The sequence below is a fragment of the Podarcis raffonei genome, chromosome 11, assembly GCF_027172205.1.
Source record: "Podarcis raffonei isolate rPodRaf1 chromosome 11, rPodRaf1.pri, whole genome shotgun sequence".
Lineage (NCBI taxonomy): Eukaryota > Metazoa > Chordata > Lepidosauria > Squamata > Lacertidae > Podarcis > Podarcis raffonei.
In genome coordinates, this window is record NC_070612.1 from 37,568,580 (window position 1) to 37,592,164 (window position 23,585).

At 43.1% G+C, this 23,585-nt stretch overlaps 1 protein-coding gene across 1 annotated transcript in view; it reads right to left on the minus strand.

The window, feature by feature from the left end:
* Positions 1-23,317, minus strand: part of LIX1 (limb and CNS expressed 1) — a 37,748-nt gene extending 14,431 nt beyond the window's left edge. The window contains exons 1-2 of the mRNA XM_053408423.1: positions 22,718-23,317; positions 11,662-11,825 (exon numbers count right to left, since the gene is read on the minus strand). Of these exons, the coding sequence (XP_053264398.1) occupies positions 11,662-11,825; positions 22,718-22,826 (273 nt within the window). The 5' untranslated portion in view covers positions 22,827-23,317. The remainder of the gene's footprint in view (positions 1-11,661; positions 11,826-22,717) is intronic.
* Between the last annotated feature and the right edge of the window lie 268 nt (positions 23,318-23,585).

The window sequence follows — 23,585 nt, forward strand, 5'->3', positions numbered from 1 at the left end:
GGTTGTAAGAGCTTTGCAGGATGGGTTTCCTCAACTGGTAAGAGAGAAGCATCCAAACACCATAGAACACTTTGTCGTTTATAATGTGATGAATTGAAATATTTATACCACCATTCCTGAGAGATGAGTCATCCTGAATTGGATGCTCCCACCCAAGTTTCTGTTGACTTTCCCCCCTTTTTGATTCTACATTCCTCTTTCTTTTGTGCAGGCTCAGATTTCCCCCAAATGTTCTTGTCAGCCTATCTCAAAAAAGGCTATAGCACACAGTGGTGTAGTTAGGTAATTTCAGACTGCGGGCTTAATGCAGGGGTTGCCAACATGGTGCCCATGGGCACAATGATACCCTTGAAGTCTGGTACCAATGAAGCCTCTAAGTCCCTCTACCTCATCCCCTCTTGGCATTAAGATGGTGAGGGTGGTTAGTTTTTCTCCCATGACCTGAAGAAAGTCCCATGGACCAGACAGAAGGGCTGCATTTGGCTTTCAGGCTCCTCTCCCCTGGTTTACCAGGACCACCTTAACACAGCAACCCATGGAGAGGAGCTCACACTTACTTTGTTCTTCCTGTGTCCTTTTAGCACCTTTTACGAGGTCATCAGCACCCAGGATTGTGGTTAAGGTATTTCTTCCTTAACCACTGTTATGCCTACTGGCGTGGTTGCTCGAGAGAGAACAGGCAAGATCCCCACTGGTCTTTTCAAAGGCTTTATTATTGGTGCAAAAGCATTTACAGTGCAGCAAGTTTCAATTCCATGTCTTGCTCAGTCACTAGCAGAATCTGAGAGTGGGCGGTCCTTAAACCTTCCCCAGCAGAGTAGTCTCTTGACCCCCATCCGACGCCTCCCCTCTCTGCGCGTAAACCTACTGCGCAGAGAGGGCTGGGTAAAGGGGGACCTGCCTCCCCCTCGCTTTGCTCTTGCACAGTGTCTTGGCTCTCTCTTGCATCCTCCGAGCCCTGCATCTCTTCCCCACTAGAGGCAGAGCTTCCCTCCTCCGCAGAGGAAGTGCTGCTTCTCACGATCTTTGGATGCTCCTTCCACCTCCCGCCTCTGAGCTGATGGCAGTTCCCTGACAACCACCATCTGTAACCATTGGTAAAACCTTGGCTACAGAATTGAGCCTCACTGAGCCAGGGAGGAACAAAGCAGGTGTGAGCGAGCTCATTCACACATAGTTTGACTGACCATGACGTGCCAACAAGGCCCATGTATTGAATGCTTCATATCATCTGTGGGACCCACCTCCTTCTTGGGTTAGAATTCTACTCCTGGCTTCCCAGAAACACGTGGGAACTCTTTGAGTTGTGAGATATGGGATACTGGAGCAGATTGTCTCAACCATCAGGGCTATTATGTTCTGAAGGGACATTAAACATTTATTGGGTTGGTCTGTGTTTATTATTCCTAGCTTGAAAAGGGTGGGGGAACCTTATGTAAAATTAAATGCCATTTTCCTCTTCAGCAACCATTTTTAAAACTGTATTTTGATAAGTCCACCTATATCTGCTCATTCCACAAGGAACATAACTCACCAAACTCTTATTTTAGCGTCAACCTTCTCTTGTGGGTTAAAATGTTTACTTTTTCAGATTCCAAGACAAAATTCAGACTTGTGTGCTTTTCATAATAAACGTTATAATAGAAACCTATCCAAATATTTTGGATTTAAACCATCTTTGTGAAGATTAAACCTAGTAAAAGGAAAGATAAAAGTAACTATTTATTTTAAGTAAGACCAGCAAAGCAGCAGATCAAAGAAGCTGCATAAGTCTGAAAGCAAATGGCAAATCTTTGCAGGCCAAGAGATTTACAAATCAGGAATATTTTACTTCTCTTTCTGAAAGTAATAGCAGACAGAAAAGCTTAAGCAAATTGAGAATTATTGTTTAGCTCCTTGACACATGACTTTCTCCTGCAGCCTTCTGTAATTAATTTCCCAAAATATTCCTCTCGCAATATAAATAGTTCATCCTGTGAAAGCAGGACTCACTGGAACTTACGTGAAATGAGCCCTGAAGAGTTTTGTTAAAAGCTCAACCCTTTAATTTTTCTCAGGGCAAAGGTGTCTACAAGGACTGCTCAAAACAAGTGTTAGAAAAAGTATCGAAGTAACAAGGCAGGCCAGGCAACACACAGCTGTGTCCTCCAATGCCTTGCTGTTTTTTGCCTCCCAGCATCTGCCGCCTGAGGCGGACACCTCACCCTGCCAACTGGTAGGGCTAGTCCCAATTGGCTCATGCAACGCACTTTTCATTTATTGGTATATAGTCTATTGCATTGTAATAATAAAAATAATAAAAATAAATATAAATATAAATATAAATATTTTTTTTATTTATACGCCGCCCTCCCCAGCCAGAGCCGGGCTCAGGGTGGCTAACACCAATAAAATTACAATAAAAACATAATGGGGGGGGGGGAGAGAACCAATTTAAAATACGGGTTAAAATACAATTTAAAATGCAGCCTCATTTTAATAGTAGCCCATAGAGCAAAACCATAAGGGGAAGGAAACATAAGGGTCAGACTGAGTACAAACCAAAGGCCAGGAGGAACAGATCTGTCTTGCAGGCCTTGCAGAAAGATGTCAAGTCCCACAGGTCCCTAGTCTCTTGTGACAGAGGGTTCCACCAAGTCGGGGCTAGTACTGAAAAGGCCCTGGCCCTAGTAGAGACTAATCTAACCACCTTGAGACCTGGGACCTCCAAAGTGTTGTCATTTGTGGCCCTTAAGGTCCTACACAGGGCATACCAGGAGAGGCGGTCCCGTAGGTACGTGGGTCCTAGGCCACATAGGGCTTTATTATGTACTCTTTCATAATATATTCTTCAGACCTTTGCGTCTACCTTACATGCTATTTGGGTAACGGGGTTGCCTTTGCATCTTTCGCCATTTTTTTGTTCCAAAGAGCTTACATGCATCTTTTGCTGTAAACTTCTGGGATCACCCTGAGCTAAAATAAATAAGCCCCCAGGATGCTTTTGTTCTGGGATGCTACTTGCCCAATTTGCCTCAGTATTTGCCAGAGTATTCCTTCGTATGTCAAGCTTGGCTCAGTGCCTGCAATGAATGGCCTGGCTTGGGAGAAGCGAATCCAAAATCAGTTATGGGATCACTTTGCTGCACTCTGTGCCATTATGGAGAAATGGAGGGGAAAACTAAGCCTTCTAATTTCTGCAAGGAGAAATGAAGAACGAAAGACCGCAGAAGTGAACTTGTTAGTGCAGAAGTTATTATGGGAGTAGATTTGGCAGGAGATATTTTATCAAATGCACACACGTTGAGTAAACAAGCAAAGTAAGGATTTGCTCTCTGGTTTTGAGTGCTTATTTCTCCTCTTCTGTGAGGCCAAGGAAAAAGAAAGATTGGTATGGGGGAGAAGTCAGATAGGTACGCAAACTGAAATAATAATAAAAAACCCCAAACCCCATTATCCTTCTGTGTGGTCTGTGGTCACAATCAAGCCATTGGTTTGACGCTGAGTTTTCAAGCATATCCTTCAAGCAGCATTTTAAATTCTGAAGAATAGTTTAAGAGGCAGATTTTTAAATCTGAGGAGAAGAACTGCTGACAGGCTCATCACACATAACCCTCCAATGTAAATTCACACCTTTTAGCTAGTGCTGCTATGCTAGGATAAACATTGCCTACATCACCCAAATCCACTAGAACTGAAGGAGAATTAGCTAGTGCTTAGAGAAGCTGTTGCACAGCAAATGCGGTTTCTCCTAACTCCCTTTTTTAAAAACACACATCTCAGACAATCTGGATACTTCTCTGTAGAATCTGAAGGATTCTGAGTGAGCTCTGACAAGCTCCTCCTTTTAACTTAACGCCAGCACCTTTTCTGCGAGTTCAGCATAAGTTGTAAAGACTGCCAGAATCTTTCTTTTTGTGCTGCTATTTAATCGTCTTTCTATAGACATTCTGATTTGGAAATGCACATGGAGTAGGCAAGGTAAACCGATGGAGCATAGAGAGCTTTCTCATGCAAACTTTCCTCCAAACAGATACACTTTTATGCACATCAACTGGTTGGAGAACCACACCATAAAATCTGGAGAAGTGAAATGCCTGAATGACGGCTGCTTTTCAGTTTGCATGTAAGATCAAAATTGGTGGGTTCCTATTAGAATGAAAACCAAATTTATTTTCTCCTCCATCTTTATGCACAGCATCCACCAGTGTCCCAAATTTCATCCTAACCTGAATTTTGAAGTAATCTTTTGCTTCCATACTGGCCAAACTACCAACACCCATCCCCTGCAAATCTCTGGGCAGAAATACTTCCATTTACCTGCCTGGTGGTATGTACACAACCGGGGTGGCCCTGGTTGTGCCTCCCACAACTGCCGCCTTCCGAAGCCTTGCTTACCAAGGTCTCAGTTTTGGATCCAACATTGCAGCCATGAGAGAGACGGAACCCGCTTTGAGTGTAATGCTTTGAACAGCCTCAGGTTGTTTGTGAAGTTAAAGGGTAAAGGGACCCCTGACCATTAGGTCCAGTCATGGCCGACTCTGGGGTTGCGGTGCTCATCTTGCTTTATTGGCCGAGGGAGCTGGCATACAGCTTCCGGGTCATGTGGCCAGCAGGACTAAGCCGCTTCTGGCGAACCAGAGCAGCGCATGGAAACACTGTTTACCTTCCTGCCGGAGCGGTACCTATTTATCTACTTGCACTTTGATGTGCTTTCGAACTGCTAGGTTGGCAGGAGCTGGGACCAAACAACGGGAGCTCACCCTGTCACGGGGATTTGAACTGCCGACCTTCTGATCAGCAAGTCCTAGGCTCTGTGGTTTAACCCACAGTGCCACCCATGTCCCTCTCAGGTTGTTTGTATGTATGTATAAATAAACCATGTATCATAACAACACCACAGCCTTCGCTATGCCTCATTTCCAAAGGAAACACGAACCCTGGGTAACCTGGAACCCTTGGAATCTCACAGAGGTGTGGAGATTGAGGTGATGTAACAATATGAAGCTGCCTTATCAGAGTCAGAACATTGTTCCATCTAATTCAGTATTACTGCAGAGTTTGGAAACCTGTAGCCCTCCTGACATGGTTGGACTACAACTCCCATCATTCCTGGCCACTGGCTATGATGGCTGGGTCTGAGAGGAACTGGAGTCTACATAAGGTGGGGAAGGGGGAAGAATAGGTGCCAGTAGACAACCATCAGCATGTATGAAATTCTTCACACGCACAGATCCCAGGAACAATCTGAGGGCATCACAACCAGAAGATTGTGAATGTATTTGGATTAACTGAAAGAAGGTTTAACCCGAGGATGGAAAAACCAGGCAAATTATGTGGTGAAATGATTTCTAATCCCCCCCCTTGCTTTTGGCTAAAATTGAAAACTATGTGGTCTGAGTTCTGCAATTTAAAGTCCCTATTTATTTTAATCATTGCAGCAGTTTAAGGATGGAATCTAGAGATTAAAGGAAGGGAATGCAAAATATCACTGGATGGAAACAGAAGGCAGAGACTTGGGGGACAACTGCATGCCTTGTAATAGCCAAGGATGTGGTTTCAGGAAGTTACCTAAGGCTACAATGAAGGAGATGAAAACCATATGCTCATATACTTGAGGTGATGATTCTCCATGCCCAGTGAATTAAAGATCTCTGTAAATCACAATAAACCCAGGTAATGAAATTAGGCTCTTGCCAGGGTGGAAATAAATAATGGCATATTCTATATTAGAAACCCTATTGCATATCTCAGAAGTTTGCAGAGCTTTATATAAAATGAGTTTAAAGTACCTAGTTTAAACATAGTTTGTACACCATTTCCTTTTGCAGTTTTGGATGACTCTTCAGAAGGCTGAAAGGGGGTAGGCAGTCTGCAAGTGTAGGAGGATATGTTGCAGGCAAGGAGAAGGAAAACAACGTAATACAAATGAATAATATTGCAATAACATCCTTGCATTGGGCGATAGTAAAAATGAAACACAGGCCCTTTCCAAAGGTTTATATCAATCACTAGGATTGATATATAATAGGAACTAGGATATAGATAAGAGTCTGCTGCTGCATACCTGACATGTGTCTAATCACAGGAGTTGTAATCTGCAGTGAGATACCTCCGTAAATATCTCTTGCAAGATTTGCCTTGTTTTCAGTACACAGATTTATTATTCCATGATAGCTGCACTGTTCTCTCTATTTTTCAGGTGATCAGTGCGTTTGTTTTCAAATCATGATGTTTTTCTAATGCACAGCAAGATGTCTGAACCTTGTATATACCGCGAACCGGAGGAAAGCATGGCCCTCACACAGCTAACGAGGGTGGGGAAAGTTCATCCCCATCCTACAGCTAATGGTGACATTTTATGTGTTTCTGCATTTGGAATGTAATCGCCTACATAAATGGGGAATTGCTTGCAATGCTAAGTGAGGTGGTATTTATACATCACAAGTCCTTGTAGTCTAAAGAAAAAGGTAAAGGGACCCCTGACCATTAGGTCCAGTCGTGACCGACTCTGGGGTTGCGGCGCTCATCTCGCTTTATTGGCCGAGGGAGCCAGCATACAGCTTCCGGCTCATGTGGCCAGCATGACTAAGCCGCTTCTGGCGAACCAGAGCAGCGCATGGAAACACCGTTTACCTTCCCGCTGGTATCTACTTGCACTTTGATGTGCTTTTGAACTGCTAGGTTGACAGGAGCAGGGACCGAGCAATGGGAGCTCACCCCGTCGCAGGGATTCGAACCGCCGACCTTCTGATTGGCAAGTCCTAGGCTCTGTGGTTTAACCCACAGCGCCACCTGCGTCCCTTCCTTGTAGTCTATGCATAGCTAAAACATGTTTCTGGGGCCCCAACAAGCATTTGCTGGCGGGTGAACAAAGGCACAAAGGCTAGAAGATTTCCCCCTACACGCCCCTTTCCTCAATGTCACATCCAATGATATATCCTGGGACTCTCCTAATCCTCTGGAGCTGCTTTTAGGGGGCACAATATCTAGACTCAGCCTAAATCATATGTTTCTTTGACATCCAGCACAGGTGCGTTCAAACTTTGACAAAGTACAGGGGATTTATCTTTATGATAGTATTGGTCAAGTGGTGGTTAAGGCATTCCACCCCCAGCTTAATCCCCATATGTAAAAAATACTTTAAAAAAAGTTATATGGATTCATTTGTTGTTAATTAAAGATGTATTAAACCTATTTCACTATATTTAAATGAATAGTTGGGCAGTGACATTCCTATTGGTAAGAAAAGCAAAAACATCTGCTAGCATTATGAGTGGGTTGACATCAGAGTTCAACAAAAGGGGAGCCAGAAATTTATCAGATAGGCCTCAAGTTGCCCTGCTTTGCTGCAACTGGAAAGTAAAGTACTGTTTTCATGAATGGCTTTGCTTGTGACATCCTGATGCAAATAACACCAGGAAAATGTGGATATATTGATACATACTTCACAAGCACTAAGCATTCATGTAGGCCAGAGGATTGCATTATTCCCTGGTGGGGGTGGGTAGCTCAGCTACTCACCTGCCTGTGAAAAAGCCATTAAATTTCTGCAAAATTAAAATTGCCCACTGCTTAATATTGAAATTGAGCCACAAACACATTGCTGAGCAATGGGCAAATTGAACAAAAATAAAGATGCCAATATCTCAGCCAAAGCAAATAATAAGTTTAAAGGTACAGTGGTACCTCGGGTTACATACACTTCAGGTTACATATGCTTCAGGTTACACACTCCGCTAACCCAGAAATAGTGCTTCAGGATAAGAACAGAAATCGGGCTCCGGCGACGCAGCAGCAGCGGCAGGAGGCCCCATTAGCTAAAGTGGTGCTTCAGGTTAAGAACAGTTTCAGGTTAAGTACAGACCTCCAGAACGAATTAAGTACTTAACCCGAGGTACCACTGTATTTTATTCTCTATTCTAGAAGAAGTCAGATAGGGTTTGTGACTAGTAGGCTAAGGAACCAGTCAAATATGGTTGTTGGTTGATTGTTCACTTTTTATTCTGTGACCTTTCTTAAACTATCTTATAGATCCAAGTTATTAAACTTCCCAGAATTTTAAGGATGGGAAGCATGCCTCTCAGGTAAAGTATTGTTTCATGCATCCCAAACTCCGAGCTGTAGGAGACTTCAGGGGCTCCTGCGCGTTCAGCACAGAGAGCAAGTCCAGCTTCTGTGTCTAACCAGCTTCCAGCTCCAGAGAGGTCTAGACCAGGCTAGTTCCTGGCTTGTTGCTGTTCAACCCAGAATATGACACAGCCTCCAGCAAGGTGAAGGAGGAGAGGCCTATCCCTTCCTAAAAGAGCATCACCAGCCAGCTGTTGTCATGGCATCACATCCATATGTAATCAGCTCTTCAGATATGAAGAAGAATGCATAGCAGGCTCAGCTAGTGCCATTAACTTAACAAAGTTAAGCACTTCAGTTGTCCCTTCTACTAAAAACTCCCGACTTACATATACTAAATCACAAGCTTGGTAGAAACCCAAAGACATCATCCAATGTCATCCCCCCATCCTCCACCAGTATTGTCATGAACTGGCAGTATGATGGGGAGCAGGAAGAGGACCCTGACAAGGGATGTAGCCAGGACTGGGATGCACCAGGGCAAGCATGGGATGGGGAGGTAAGTACTCAAAGAGGATGGCAAGGGGATGGGGGTCAATGCACAGGAACCAGAGCAGCAGAACCCATCTGCAGAGCCAGAGGGGCCCCTGTTCCCATAAACATGGCAGGCTCTGAGGCATATGGAGCAGCGGGAGTGGTGGCCTAGGAGGCTGAGGCAGGCAAGGCCCACAGCCCAGCTCCCTAGCTGGCTAGGTGGGGCTCTCTAGCTCTGGGAGGAGGGGTGTGATTCCTCAGCTGGACTAGGCTCAGAACAGGTGAGGGTCACATGCCTCATCCAGCCCAGATGCTGCAATCTGAATGCAAAGTACCAAAGGGAAGCAGAGCTGAGGTGCTGTCTTTGATCAACTGCCCATGCGGATGGATCTTGGCTTGGATACGCCTGGCCCTTTATAGGACTGTGCTTTGAGTTTGACTCTGGACTGTATTCTGACTGCTGGACTTCAGACTTGGCTACTTGGATTGACCCTGGACTGTTTCCTGACCTTTGGACTTTGCTCTTTGCTTGTGTGGCTTGACCATTGGACCTGGACTTTGGACTTGAAAAACTGACTCTCTGCCAGGGGTTCGGGGCAATTCATTTGGAATCTGTATTAAACATTTCCAGTGCTTGATTCTCTACTCTCTGGAAATTTCTCTCTGCAATTAGACCCATCTGCTCCCTTTTGACAATCTTCTGGGAGGGATCAATTTACAAAAGCTTTTGAGGGACCCATCCAAAGAGAAGATGGGCTCAATCCTATGTAACTTGCCCAATGTTCTCTTGGACAGCTACCACAACTAGAGCTAAGTTGGTATTGATGCACAAGTATTGATAACTGAGGCTAAACATAATGGATGACCCATATGCACAGACAGCATTAAAACTGCATTATAAGCACTTTTGGAATGCACAAGGGAGACATTTATGTGACATGAGTAATAGAAATGATTGCTTATTGACGTATTTGGAAGTGATGGCAAACCAAAGAGAACTATTATGCAGCGATGATGACATATAAGATAGTGAGATGTTTTTATAAAAAGCATACAGCAAATTCACCACACCACATTTAACCACAAATTCTCTCTCACATAATATTTTAAGAAGTAAAATGGGGGGGGGGGAACTAACTTTGGCAGCCCAGTCTCACTACAAGCATTTAAAAATACCTTGCAAGTTCAAGAAATTCTATCCAGCTTGAATTAAGTCTGCTCACTGCACTTCTGAGAGCTTCCTATGCACACCAGCCACTGAAGTTAGACAGACTCTTGACACTGCCTACATTTCCTCAGACACTGAAAACTTTCTACAGGTTTTCCCAGGAGGGTGGGCAGGATCTGATTTCAGAACTATTTTATCTGTTCTATTTTTATTGCTTTGTACACCGCTATGGTATTTCATAATGTTATAACAGTTTATAAATATTCCAGATAAATAAATAAATATTAAAAACAACATACAGAAGGCCTAGAATGAGCAACTGAAGAAAAACGGCAAGGGGCACAGATTTCAAAAGGGGACTTCTCTTGTTAAGCGTTTTCTGTTGTTTGTAAGAGTGGCATTTTTCTTGAAATAGAATGTAGAATTCTCGCTGCACCCAATATACAGTAACATGGTGTCATGAACTGGCAGTATTTCGGGGAGGAGGAAAAGGATCCTGGTGAGCAGTGCAGCTGGGAGTGGGTCACACAGGAGCAAGGTGGGGATGGGGAAGGAGAGGTTGTAGTAGTAGTAGTAGTAGCAGTAGTAGTAGTAGTAGTAGTAGTAGTAATAATTTATTATACCCCACCCATCTGGCCAGGCCTCCCCAGCCACTCTGGGTGGCTTCCAGCAGGATATTAAAAACACAAGAAAGCATCAAACATTAAAAACTTCCCTAAATAGGGCTGCCTTCATATGTCTTCTAAAAGTCAGATAGTTGTTTATTTCTTTGACATCTGATGGGAGGGTGTTCCACAGGGAGGGTGCCACTGCCGAGAAGGCCCTCTGCCTGATTCCCTGTAACCTTGCTTTTCGCAGTGAGGGAACTGCCAGAAGGCCCTCGGTGCTGGACCTCAGTAGAAAATACTCATGGGTGACAGAGGATGATGAGGAAGCAGGGGCTAGTGCACAGGAAGCTGAGTAGTGGGACCCCTCACCAGAGAGGCCCCTGTCCCCATGAACACAGCTGGTCCTAAGATGTAGGGAACAGTGGGCAGGGCACTCCAGGAAGCAGAGGAAGGCCAGGGCCTGCAGCCTAGTTCACTAGCTGGCCAGACAGGGAAGGAGGCATGTGATTCCTCAGCTGGGGCAATCTGAGAGCAGGTGAGGGTCACATGCCTCGTCAAGCCCAGATGCGGCAATCAGCAGACACAGGATAAGAAGGAAGCAGAGCTGAGGTACTGTGTCTGCTCAACTGCCCATGTTGAGGGACCTTGCCTGGGTTTCTCCTTGGACCTTCATGGCTTTCTACTTTGAGATTGACTCTAGACTGTATCCTGACTACTGAACTCCTATCTTGGCTTACTTGGACTGACCCCAGACTGTGTTTCCTGGACTTGGCTTGTGTGAATTGGCTTCTGGACTTGGGACTTTGTCTTGGTACACCATCTGCCAAGTAGGCCAGGGGATCAGGACACATGGTAATTCAGGGTGGAGACAGATAAGAATTTTAAAAAGAGTTGGAAATTGTTTTAGAGATGCATCATTATCTATAGTATACACTTGTTTTGTCCCACTGATGCATCTCTTGAGAGGAGGTTCCTGACATGTCGGTGGAGGGGCCATGCAGGCCCCGCTGCCTCCTTCACCCCTGATCCTTCCCATGTGTTGTGTTCAAGAATCAGGGTGGAAGTAAGTCACAAATGCTTTATTCTCAAATAAGCAGCAGCATAGCAAAACCCGCCCATATGCCCAGACATAATCTGAATGTGTGCATGGTGTGAAGAAAAACTTCCTTTGGTTCCAAACCAACATCATTGGTTGACCCAAAGTTCTAGTGTTATGACAGAGAGAGTGATAGTCATGATGGCAGGCTGAATTACTTGCAGCAGAGTCCTTTTTCATTAAAATGCTTCAGCGTATATTCTTACCTGAAAGTTACCAAAGCAGCTTCCTCCAGGCAGGGTAACATAACTCACAAACGGAGGCCCAGGAGAATTTAGTGACTCGTAGACCACTGTGCCTTCACTTGAAAACACACCTCTCTGTTTCTGTTTGCTCTCCCAGAATTCCTGAAGCATTGCTACAACATTCACTGCCAAAACAGAGAAATGACAATACATTAGTAATGACCGATGATTCTCTATATCTCTATTTGCATGGGAATGAAACTACAACCCTGCATTAAAAAATGATGGATGTATTTTATAACTTTACATTGATGTCGACATGGGAAAGAAATCTGCAAAGGAAGCCACAGATTAAATTTGGATATGCAATAAATTCATTGTTTTCCAAGGCTGAAGTCTGATGACCTGATCCATAAACTGTAAAGGTCATAGATTTTGGCTGACCAAGACTAGACACAAATGGCCACTTTGTGTTGGCTTCATGGTTAATGAACTAACAATGCATTGCTCCCTTAAACACAGCCCAGTCTCCCTTCCTGGTCTCACTTCTATTCAGGGAGAAGCAGTGCTGCAATCCTGTCTACAGAGCCCTGCCTAGGATTTATATATAACCCTTTTAAATTACACATTTCTAAGCCTTGTTCAGATGTTTAAAAATATACATCACACATATACAATATCATGAGTGGGAGAAATCAGTCATTGATCTCACTCATATTGTCCTGACCCCATTCCCATGCTATCCATGTGCTGGAGAAATAAACAGAACAGGTAAACCCGATAAACATGTGTAAGCTCTCCTCATGACCTGGAAACTTGTACCAACATGCTCCCAACATGTGGTCAGTGGGACAGGGAGACCTGAGGATGTGATGGTTGGGGTAGAGTCAATGGGTGGAACACCACTGTCCATCTCAGGTGATTTTTCACAGAATGGGGTGGGGAAAGAAGTGGCTTTATTTTCCCATAAGTGTGTGGATCGTGAATTCAGCAGCAAATGAGTGGGGCCCCTCCTTCAACAGATAAAGCCAGAGTTGAGAGTAGAGAGGGAGAAGCAATGTGAGCCAGAAGCTTGGAGTAGGGAGCCTGGAGTTATGTGACAGAGAAGCAGAGCAGCAGGCAGAGCACGATGTTTGATGTCTGTTTGAATCCTAGACTGGACCTATGGGAGAAGCAAGACCCTCTTGGGGTGCTAATGCTGTGAATCCCTTCGTCGTAGGCTCAGATTGTATATGTGTGTGTAAATAAACCATATATCATAAATACACTGCAGTCTCTGCTGTGCCTCATTTCCAAAAGGAAACACAGACCCTGGGTGAGTGCCTGGAACCCCCTAGAATCTCACACCACTCAGGGATTGGGGGTTGGCGTGGAACAAAACATTGACTAAAGTCTATTTAAATCTGTGGCACAAATGGGATGGCTTGCCTCTGGCAAATGGCTGATACAGTTAAAGAGGGCAACCTGAGACAATGCCTTGCATGTTGATGAAAAATGTAGCATGTAAAACTACCGTTGGGGAATTAGGTCCCCAGATGCTGTTGAAAACCAATAAATCTAGCATTATAATTCTTTTTTTTCAGAAGGGGCTCAGTAAGAGCCTTTATTTTGCCTCTTCCTCCAAAGTAGTGATTGGCACTCTGGAAATTCTTTTTTTAAAAAAATAGACCAGCTATACTGAGAAGCTGCTTTCTATGAGAATCATAGAATGTAAATATTGGATTGGTCTCTCACTCAAGGACTTCTATGGATGATCTAAGTGGAAAATATAATGGCTCTGTAAAATAATAGGAATAATAAAAACTGATTTGACCGACCTTTCAGAAGGTCATGGAGACCCCTTTCCCCAATTAAACCAAAACTTAAAATGGAAAACAGATGGTTATCTCAATCTGTGATGTTAGAATTAAGCTTTGACACAAACTGAACAAAGGTGAAAACCCAAGCCACAAAGAAATGAATTGTTTTTCCAAATTAAAGTTGTATTCCTCCCTTGAGACCGGCAGACTTTATTAAATGCTTATTTAATGTGCTCTGCTACTTGTTGTTGATGTCTGAAAGTCATCAAAGCAATCTAGTAGATTGAAGCATGATAGGTGACCTGTTGCTTTTACATTCACCAAAGACTTCCCCTGATATTCTTTCCTTATTCTTCCCCGCCCCCTCCCAGCTTTGACTTCTGATAATATCAGAACTGGTAACATGCCTTAAAGAATTATATCTGATCTGGGGGGGGGGAACCCCTCCAAACCAAAACTAGTTCAGATTTTTAGATTGGGTCTGTTAAAACAGCACCGCGCCCAGATTTACATCCATCACTTCTCTTTCCCTAATAAGGACACACATACATATGCACACAGGTCTCGTAACAATTCCATTTAAAAGCCATTAAGGGAAAGCTGATATTTAGGGTTTTTTAAAAAACATGTTAAACCTCAACCATCTTAAACTATGAGTGTGAGAAGAATTGTGGTGGTGATATCAAATTATTATACAAAGGATGTGCATAGGTTACCCATGTCGTTAGCTCAATGTAACAATGAAGAAAGTAAAATGGAAGCCTGGGCAAAGAGAATGGCTGAGGGCCAGAGCACGTCTATGCTATAAGTCTGTTTCTAGCTGGTCAACAAGTTTGTGCAGTAGAGGCTGGTCTATGGAGGCTGCCCACATCCAGCCACCACCTGCCTGTCTTCTTCTAACTAGGGCTTTTGTCAGCTGGACTCACTGGTACTCAGTTCCGGCACCTCTCCATTGCCATTACAGTGGTACCTTGGGTTACAGATGCTTCAGGCTACAGACGCTTCAGGTTACAGACTCCGCTAATCCAGAAATAGTACCTCAGGTTAAGAACTTTGCCTCAGGATGAGAACAGAAATCGCGCAGTGGCAGCAGGAGACCCCATTAGCTAAAGTGGTACCTCAGGTTAAGAACAGTTTCAGGTAAAGAACGGACCTCCAGAACGAATTAAGTTCTTAACCCGAGGTACCACTGTATAAGAGAACACGGGTCATGGTGAGTTCCGGAACCTCTTTTTCTAGAAAAATACAACTGCTTCTAACACATCCACTGTCTGTCAACTTCCTCCCTTCCCCCAGCTTAGTCTCAGGGTTGTCCTGAACTCAGCAGGGAAGAGGATGGGCACTAAACGTTTTGATGTCCTATTATGTCAGCTGTGGGTATCTATTATATCCAGTACAGTGGTACTTAATTCGTTCCGGAGGTCCGTTCTTAACCTGAAGACCACTTTAGCTAATGGGGCCTCCTGCTGCCGCTGCGCTGCAGGAGCACAATTTCTGTTCTTATCCCGAAGCAAAGTTCTTAACCTGAAGCACTATTTCTGAGTTAGCGGAGTCTGTAACCTGAAGCGTATGTAACCCGAGGTACCACTGTACTGGCATGAAACGTCACAGCACTAAAATCTGAGAAACCCTTCTGCTTGCTCTTCAAAAGGCGGCCCTGGAGCTTGTGTAGTTGGGCCACATCCACACACATTTAAAGCACATGGCTTCTCCCCCAAAGAATCCTAGGAACTGTAGTTTGTTAAAGGTGATGGCAACTGCAGCTCTGTGAGGGATAAACTACAGTTCCCAGGATTCTTTGGGGGAGAAGCCATGTGCTTTAAATGTGCTTTGAATGTATGGAGACTTAATCTCCTGCACCCACCTACGAATGTGTGTCAATAGGAAATATTTTATTTTTTTTTAATGGAAAAAGGAAGAGGTGGGGAGGTGATCACGAGACAACAGGGCATAGGGAATGGTCCACCATGAATGCTCCCTTCCCCACTAACAGGATCAGCTCCATACAAAGAACCTTTGTATTTCTCGATTTAAAAAAATAAACAAACTCAGCTTTTGAGCAATAGATACAGTTACGAAGGAAGGCACTAAAACAAGAATGTATCATGCCAAGATTGCAAATAAACAGGACACACAGTGCCCAAAGAACTTAGCAGTGCCTTTTATTTTAGAAGAGGATTATCCAAGCAGAGGTTTTGCAGTCTTCCTGGCAATGTGGAACAGAGAGCCATAACCCTGGGAATATTTCATTGTCACAAACGATCCGTTTATAAAGAACACACACAGTAAGTATTTCCTGCTTAGTCAGTTTTATACTTTAAAAGGGCTTTCAGAAGAAGAGTTGTTTTAACTAACTTGTCAGACTATTATTAAATAACCATTTGACTGCAGAGAAATATACATTTCATATTTGGGTTTTTTAAGTTGTATTTTTTTTAAGTAAAAGACTATATTTTTTTTGTCGCAAGGCTACTAAAATTGTCTTCTATTTCCTCAATCAATCTATGACACATAATCAGTAAAACCATATCATTTAAACAAATACCATAACTTATAGGCACACCTTCTTACAGCTGCCTCCCATTAGGGGCTATAATTTAACACACACCTCGACTGAAGCTGTAAAAGTTGGGCTCAGTTTGATACATGCAGATTGTTTAAATGTGTAGAATGAGAAAAAGCAACGCCATGGGGCTGAAATAGTTACGTTACATGGATGTAAGAGATATAATATTAATTCGGTTGCCATGTTGCATTTTATAAATCAAAATGCTGTAAAATGTGCACATGCCTATAACTCCCTCATACTGCTAAGACCATAAGTTGGGCTAATCTGTCATTGATATGTCTCCAAGTTTCATGGGACTCAGTTGGGTCCTGTCCCCTCTTGTCAGCTCCTGTTAGGCTTATCTGGTGGTTAACAGGGAGTGCTCTGAGCAACACAGGGCAGCAAGGTCTAAGCTACCAGTTCAACTTCCCACATGCCTTGGAGCGACAGTACACCAGGGGCATTGTGGGAAATATAAATAGCAACTAGACCAGTTGACCAGTGCTGATCAGAGCACTGGGACAAGAAGAGGAGGAGGAAGAAGTCAAGGGGCAGGGGGTACCCAAGACGGTCCAGAAGTGGGCTCCTACTTGATACTGGAGTCCCAGGAGCTCCCAAAGATGCAGGGGGCCAGCACAACCATGCTGATCTGCATATCATTATGGGATAGCTTTAAGTGGTGTGAGTTACAAATATACAAAGCAATTGACTGGTGAAGGGTCATATGTGGGCATTGGGACCATAACCACTGTCATAAATTGCCTCACACGTTGCCTCAGTCTCCATGTTACTACTGTATCATGAGTGAGTGAGTGAGAGAGAGAGAACTGCTATTTACCCAAAAGACCCTTATTCACCACAACCTAAAATTTTGCATCTATGTGTTCATTACAAGAGTACGACCCTCCATTTGTCTGAATCATCTCTGGTCATATTCTCATCTTCCATTATCAAATCCTTCACTTCATTTCCAAGCCATTTTTGCGTGGTTCCATCCCAAGGCCCACCCTTCCCATCTTCACAAGAGGAAATATGAACAAGGCACTCCCCAGTTCACAAGTCAATCTCTTAGCCACTCTTAGCTACACCAGCGTTTTGCAAGAGATGCATCCTGAGCACTCTGTGAACAACTCCTGGAGTCCTCAGGTGTCTTTGAAGAGGACTACAGTGAACCTGCGCATTAGAACTTGGTGTACTCTTAAGCTGCTATAAAACAGTAGGATAGGAGACAAATTTTAAAGTGATTTGGGGATACTTTCGATGCCTACACTTTCTAATCCCAAACTGCTTTTTAAAAGCGATCTCTTTCAGTGTCAGGAGGGCAATAAAACCCCAACGAGGTACAAGAAGAAAGTGGAACCATTCAGCATCTCCCTATTGCCCCACCCTAGTACGCTTTGCATCTCTCCTCTTATCCCTTTACAGCAGAAATGGGAAATCTGTAGCCTTCCAGCTGTTGCTGGACTCTAGCTTCCATCAGCAGCAGTCAGCATTGCCAATGGCCAGGGATGATGGGCACTGCAGCCCAACGAATACTGGAAGATGACACGTTCCATATCCCTGCTATATATCAATAGGGATTCAATTCTGAAACACACACCTGCTGCTTACAGGTCTAATTTTCTCCTCAAAGACAAAAGAAGTGAATGCATAGTCATCCTGAGCTTAGAGCAGAGATTCCCAAACTTAGATCTCCAGCTGTTTTTGGACTACAACTCCCATCATCCCTAGCTATCAAGACCAGTGGTCAAGGATGATGGGAATTGTAGTCCAAATTTAGCTGAAGACCCAAGTTTGGGAAACACTGGCTTAGAGTATAGTACTGTTTCATCAGATAAGTTCTAGCCCAATAAGAATATTGGAGTACCACTAGAAAAGCTGAAACAGTTGCTTGAGATTCCTGATTAATGAAGGCAGTCAAATGAGGGCCAGACTTTACTCCTGGCTTGGAGAACCTGTGTCTCAGGATGTTGTTGAACAACAACTCCCAACATTCCTGGCCATTTACCATGCTGACCAGGGCTGATGGGAGTTGAAGTCCAACAACTTCTGAAGAGCCACAGGTTCTCTAGCATTGCTCCACTCATTGTCTCTGAACTGATTTCTGAAACATCCAGTTATGTTTCTACTTTCCTGGCTTCCCCTCTCTTGAGGACTTGAGTTGAGGTCATGAAGCTTTTCCACTGCCCTCAGCTTGAGGCAGTTATCAGTGATTTATTCCTAGATAATCCTTTGTGTAGCTGTTGAGCATCAGCGTGTGTTTCCACTTCTCCGTGAGGTCTCCTGGTGGTGGCCTTGAGGATCATGTTATTTCAGAAGGGGATCTTGGCTCCCTGCCTGTGCAGGCCTTTTGCCAAAGACAATTTCAAAACTAGCATTAGGACCCCTGAATAAGGAGTTTCATGTGTCTTGAAATTGGCCCAGGCGCTCTCATTTGTGCATTTCAAGTACTGCTCTGATCCCAAGATGATTAATAAAACAATAAATATGAAGAATGATGGTGGCCATGCTTATTCTGGAAAAATCCATAAAGACTGTGGTCATCAGACTGCCATTTGATGAGGCCATGGATATTTGTTTGTGGTTTTTACAGATTATGTAATTGGCCTACAAACAAGGGTAGACCTGGAATTATTGTAAGGCATAATTCCCTTTCAGTTTGCAGAAAGCCAAACCACTGGGAAATTGAAATAGCCTTTGAGTGGAGGGTTCACAAATTTGTAGGTTTCTAACCTGTTTTTAATTCAGTTAACTCTGGTTGACCTTGGAACAACCTGAGTCAACCGTAACACACAAGCACGAATAGCTTGAAACACTGAAGGAGCACTCTGTCCAGGTGTCCCACCTCCCTGTGACAAATGGATCTGGTCTTTGGCCTGTACAGGCCTCTTAAAGGTCTTTCTGAGTAATGTTTTGGGCCTCTTGCTGCTTGAGGGACTATTTCCTTGCTTCTGTGAGTGAGCCCTTGCAGGGGCAGGTTAGTGTTCCACTCTTGCCCCTTTTTACCTCATCCGGGCTGGTTTTGTGATACAAAATACACAGTACATTTTAGCTGCCCCTCCTTTTTTTGTAAAAAAAATGAGGGAACTGCTCATCAGTTGTATTATGCATTTTCTCTCTCATCTCCAAAGTAATTGGCTCAAATAATTCAGAAAAATGCGAAGATTGTAAAGGGCTGATCGTATAACCGCTTCATGATGAAAATAAGCTAAGGGCTGTATCCATTGCTAGTCAATGCCCTGCAGATGTCCTTTTTTTATTGCTCACCCATGATGTTATCAGGGCAGTCACACACAACCCTGCATTCCATACTTTTCATACCTCCCTGCTGAAATCCCATTACATTTTCATACCAGCAATGTTCTGGCCTTTTAAAATATATATATTGGTCCTGCTTTTGTTGTGCTGTGGTCTTCCAGACAGCAGTAATATGGTAGCATTGGGGAACCATCACGGAAGTAATAAAGCAGAATAAACCCACCACTAAAGGACTATTATTGTGTCAACTACATAGTGCAGAACACACCTGCCATAAAACACCAGTTGAGTGCCCCTTCCCACTGAAATTGACGGGCACTACTAATTTTGGTCCATTAATTTCAATGGGTTTACTCTGAGTAGAACTGAGTTGCATATAACCCCAAGTCCTTTGAGATTCCACAGAATCCATCTTCCCTTTTACTGTTGTCTAAGGATGCTCATGTCATATCTGTAATGCTGCAGCACTGAACAAGGCTTGGCCATGTGGACCTTGGTGGTCAGATCATGTAACTGCAATATTATCTTTCTTTCAAAATAGCACAACAATGTGCTGCTTGCTTCCTTTATGGCTGGGACTGGGAACTGTGATCGCCAGTTGTCGTTGGATTCCGGCTTCCATGAGCCTCAGACAGCAGATCAGGGATGATGGGAATTGTAGTCCAACAATATTTGGAGGGACACAGGTTCTCTGTTCCCACTTTAAGGGATTTACAGAGCAATCCTACTGCACAAAGAGTACTCAGAATTAGTTCCATGACTATCAAAGGGACTTATTCCCAAGTGATTAGGATAACATAACAACCAAATAATATGTGGTCTTTAGTGGTGATATTCATAGAACTCACATCTTGTTGTTTCCCTCTGGCTTATGGAGCTAGAGAATGCTATTGACCAAGCAAAGCAAGGCTTCTCATCTGGTTTCCTGTTTGTAACAACATATCTTCCTTAAACATTGATACTGAAACGGCATCTGGTATATGTATTCAGGGCATTTTAAGTTCAAATATTAGCTTGTTCAAGACAATTTGACATTTCAAGTTCAGCCTTGGTTATAGTGTGGTGGTGATAACGCCAAGGTTGCAGGTTTGATCCTCATATGGTACAGCTGCATATTCCTGCAATGCAAGGAGTTGGACTAGATGATCGTCTGTGTCCTTATAAACTCTATGACTCTATGAAACTCCTGATTGACTCCCACATACATTTCCAAAGGGGCAGAAAATATGCATAAAAGCAGCATACGATACATCTGCCCTGAGCTTTAAGATAGTGCCATGAAACTTGTTGTGCATATGTGATTTTACATAAATCTCCATTTCAAGTTTGAATACTGGTAAGAATGACTTCAGGAAAAGAGAAAGCAAAGGGTTGGCAAATACCATAATTGTAGGAACAAGGATTTAATCCTTATAGGACCTTATATACTGAAACTGCTGGCGAAGTGAATGGGAAATATAAGCAGCCTTTGGGACTCATGTAGATAATAGAATTCTTCTAAATAAATAACATAATATATGTATAAATACTACTACTACTACTAGCCTCCCATATACATTTCTCAAGGTGATGTACAAAATACAATAAGCACAGCCATAAAACCATTAAAGTCAACACAGAAAAGAACAGTAAATTAATGTAAAAAGCAAGTCCATACAAACCCATGGCAGACACTTATATTGAAAGTAAGGTTTCTGAAACACTGATTTACTGGAGGTTCATCCTCTTCTAGATTAATGTAGGGACTGATAGCATTCAGCTGGCTAAAGTCCGTTAACAGGATGCAATATATTCAATATATTATAGTGGAAGAACTATTTTTTTTAATGGTTAACCCCACTTTGTGATAAGATTCCATTGAAAATGGTATTCCAGCCCCATGTGCTTTCCTGCTTTATTGTAGCCATTCTTCCAGCCCACAAATCTGTGGGTGGTCACAATAACTTTGTCTGAGAGGCCAGTACATACATTTTCAATCAAAACCTTGTCAGATGATCTTCAGGAATCTGCCACAATGGGAGGGGAGGGGGGAAGTTCCCCACCTTTTCTAGATCAAATCCTTTGTGCTTGTGGGATGTCTCTGCCTCCACAAGGTTTGTTAACTGCTGCTTAACGTGGGACTGATGCAATGGCATTGAGTTTTCCTTCTGGGTGGCCTCAGGAGCTGTATTTGTGTTTATCTGTCTAACTCTTGATTTCTGTCAAACTATGTATGGAATAACTGATACACAACTTCGCTCTCTCTCGCCAGCTGCTTATTTAAAGTCATTCATTCCATGCTCCTTTTGAAAGAACGCAAAGGGCTGATGAAGTTGCTAACTCTTACCATAGCTCCTGACAAAGAAATTAAGCAGATACTTTCAAAGAGTGTCTCCCCCATAGTGCCGCAGAGTGTAATATAGATAATAATAAACTTTCTCTGTGAAATGTTGCCCAGCAAAGGCAGCCTAGTGATTTTTCTACAATGTGACTGAGTAATTTAGACTAATATTATAACTGACAGTTTTCACAAACTATGAAAAAGCAATGAACTGAACAAAAAACCATGCTGATGGAGAAGGTGAGACTACATTATTAGTCTGATTCACCACGATAAATTCTGGGGAATTTTCAAGTTGGTTTCCTCTTTAATATATAAGAATTTTCTCTTCTAAGCACAGAGTCAAGAGATTTTGGGTTGCATTCTGATGCCCTCTCTTATATGAATTAATACCTTGTCCTATAAAGATCACAGAGGGAGCCATAAACGGAGCTTTTACTAGAAAGTAAGCAGTCTCTGCTTAAAGGCAGCAAATTGAAGCTGTTTTATAATGCAATTGTATGCATGTCTACTCAAAAGTAAGTCCTACTCAGTGCTTACCTGCAGTCAAGTGTCTACAGGATTGCAGTCTGAGACACTGAGAACTTTTTGGAACTTAATTTAAGAGACTTTAATACAAATTTTATTGAACAAACAGCCTCAGTATTTATAAAGAGGATTGTTTTCAGATGCAGTTTGAAGTGTGCATGTGACTTGCAACTAGCATTATTCCTACAAATATGAGTTATACATGAGTTACGATGAAATAACATATGTAAATCTTAGTATATAGGTACAATTGTAAATGGTAAACAGTTTAGCATGTTTTCATGTAAAACTTTATTAAACATATAATCAAACTCTTCTAGGATTTTAAGTGTGTACGTATAGTATATTATTCTGTGATTGCAAATATAGTACTCAATTCCCCCCCCCCCCAAGTTTTACTGCTACACAGCATATCTACTCAGTAGTAAGAACCACTGAGTTCATTTGGGCTTACTCCCATGCCAGTGAGAATCGCAGCACTAACTCTTGCAGGAAAAATATATATTGATAAACACCACACACACAGAGAGCAGAGCATTTGATGGGCTGATCTATACAACATCCCTGTTACAGGTTTCTGTCTGACTCAAATGCAAAGTCCAGAAACTTTGTTTTGGTACTTACAGTCTTTAAATGCAAGTGCAGGGTCCCTGTGAGGCAGGACTTGGGAGATTATATGCTGTAGAGATTCCAAGGTTCTGTCCATTTTGGGCTGCCTTCTTGCAGACTCCATCCACAAAGTGTCCACCACATGCCTGAATTCTTCCAGCCCTCTCCTGAATTTATGCAGCTCATTGATGAACTGGATTACCAAAGAATCTCCCTCAGCATCTGCCAATCAGACATTGCCCAGATTCAAAAGACCCTTCAGGGGGTCCTCCTCCCCAGCTCGCTTATCTTTGTTGTAGGCTGAGCTAATTAGCTGGGGAGGCTGGTTGACAGGCTCCTTCCTCCTTGCTTTTTCCTCTGTTAAACACACCCACCTACTGGCTAGCGGGAGAAGCAAAGCATGCGAAAGACATTCCTCTCTTCATCCTGACATTGACTGAAGCTGCTGAAGCAGACAGTGTTGGACTTTCTGCTGACTTAATAAGAATTCACCCCCCACTGTTTAAAAAAGCAATAATAATTGAGGAAAAGGGAAATGAGAAGATTAATATGGGATAGCTCGATGATGTCTTACTTTATGTACTGCTTGAAGGGCTGTCTGAGGACAACCCTTTATTTGATGGGTTATCTGGTCCAAGTTCTAGTTAAAGATAAAGAAGGGAGAGTAGGAGCCTCAAAGTTTCACAGTAGGGACGCGGGTGGTGCTGTGGTCTAAACCACTGAGCCTCTTGGGCTTGCCGATCAGAAGGTTGGTGGTTCAAATCGCTGTGACGGGGTGAGCTCCCGTTGCTCTGTCCTAGTTCCTGCCAACCTAGCAGTTCGAAAGCACACAAGTGCAAGTTCTGTCCATTTTTGGGTAGATAAATAGGTACCGTTGTGACAG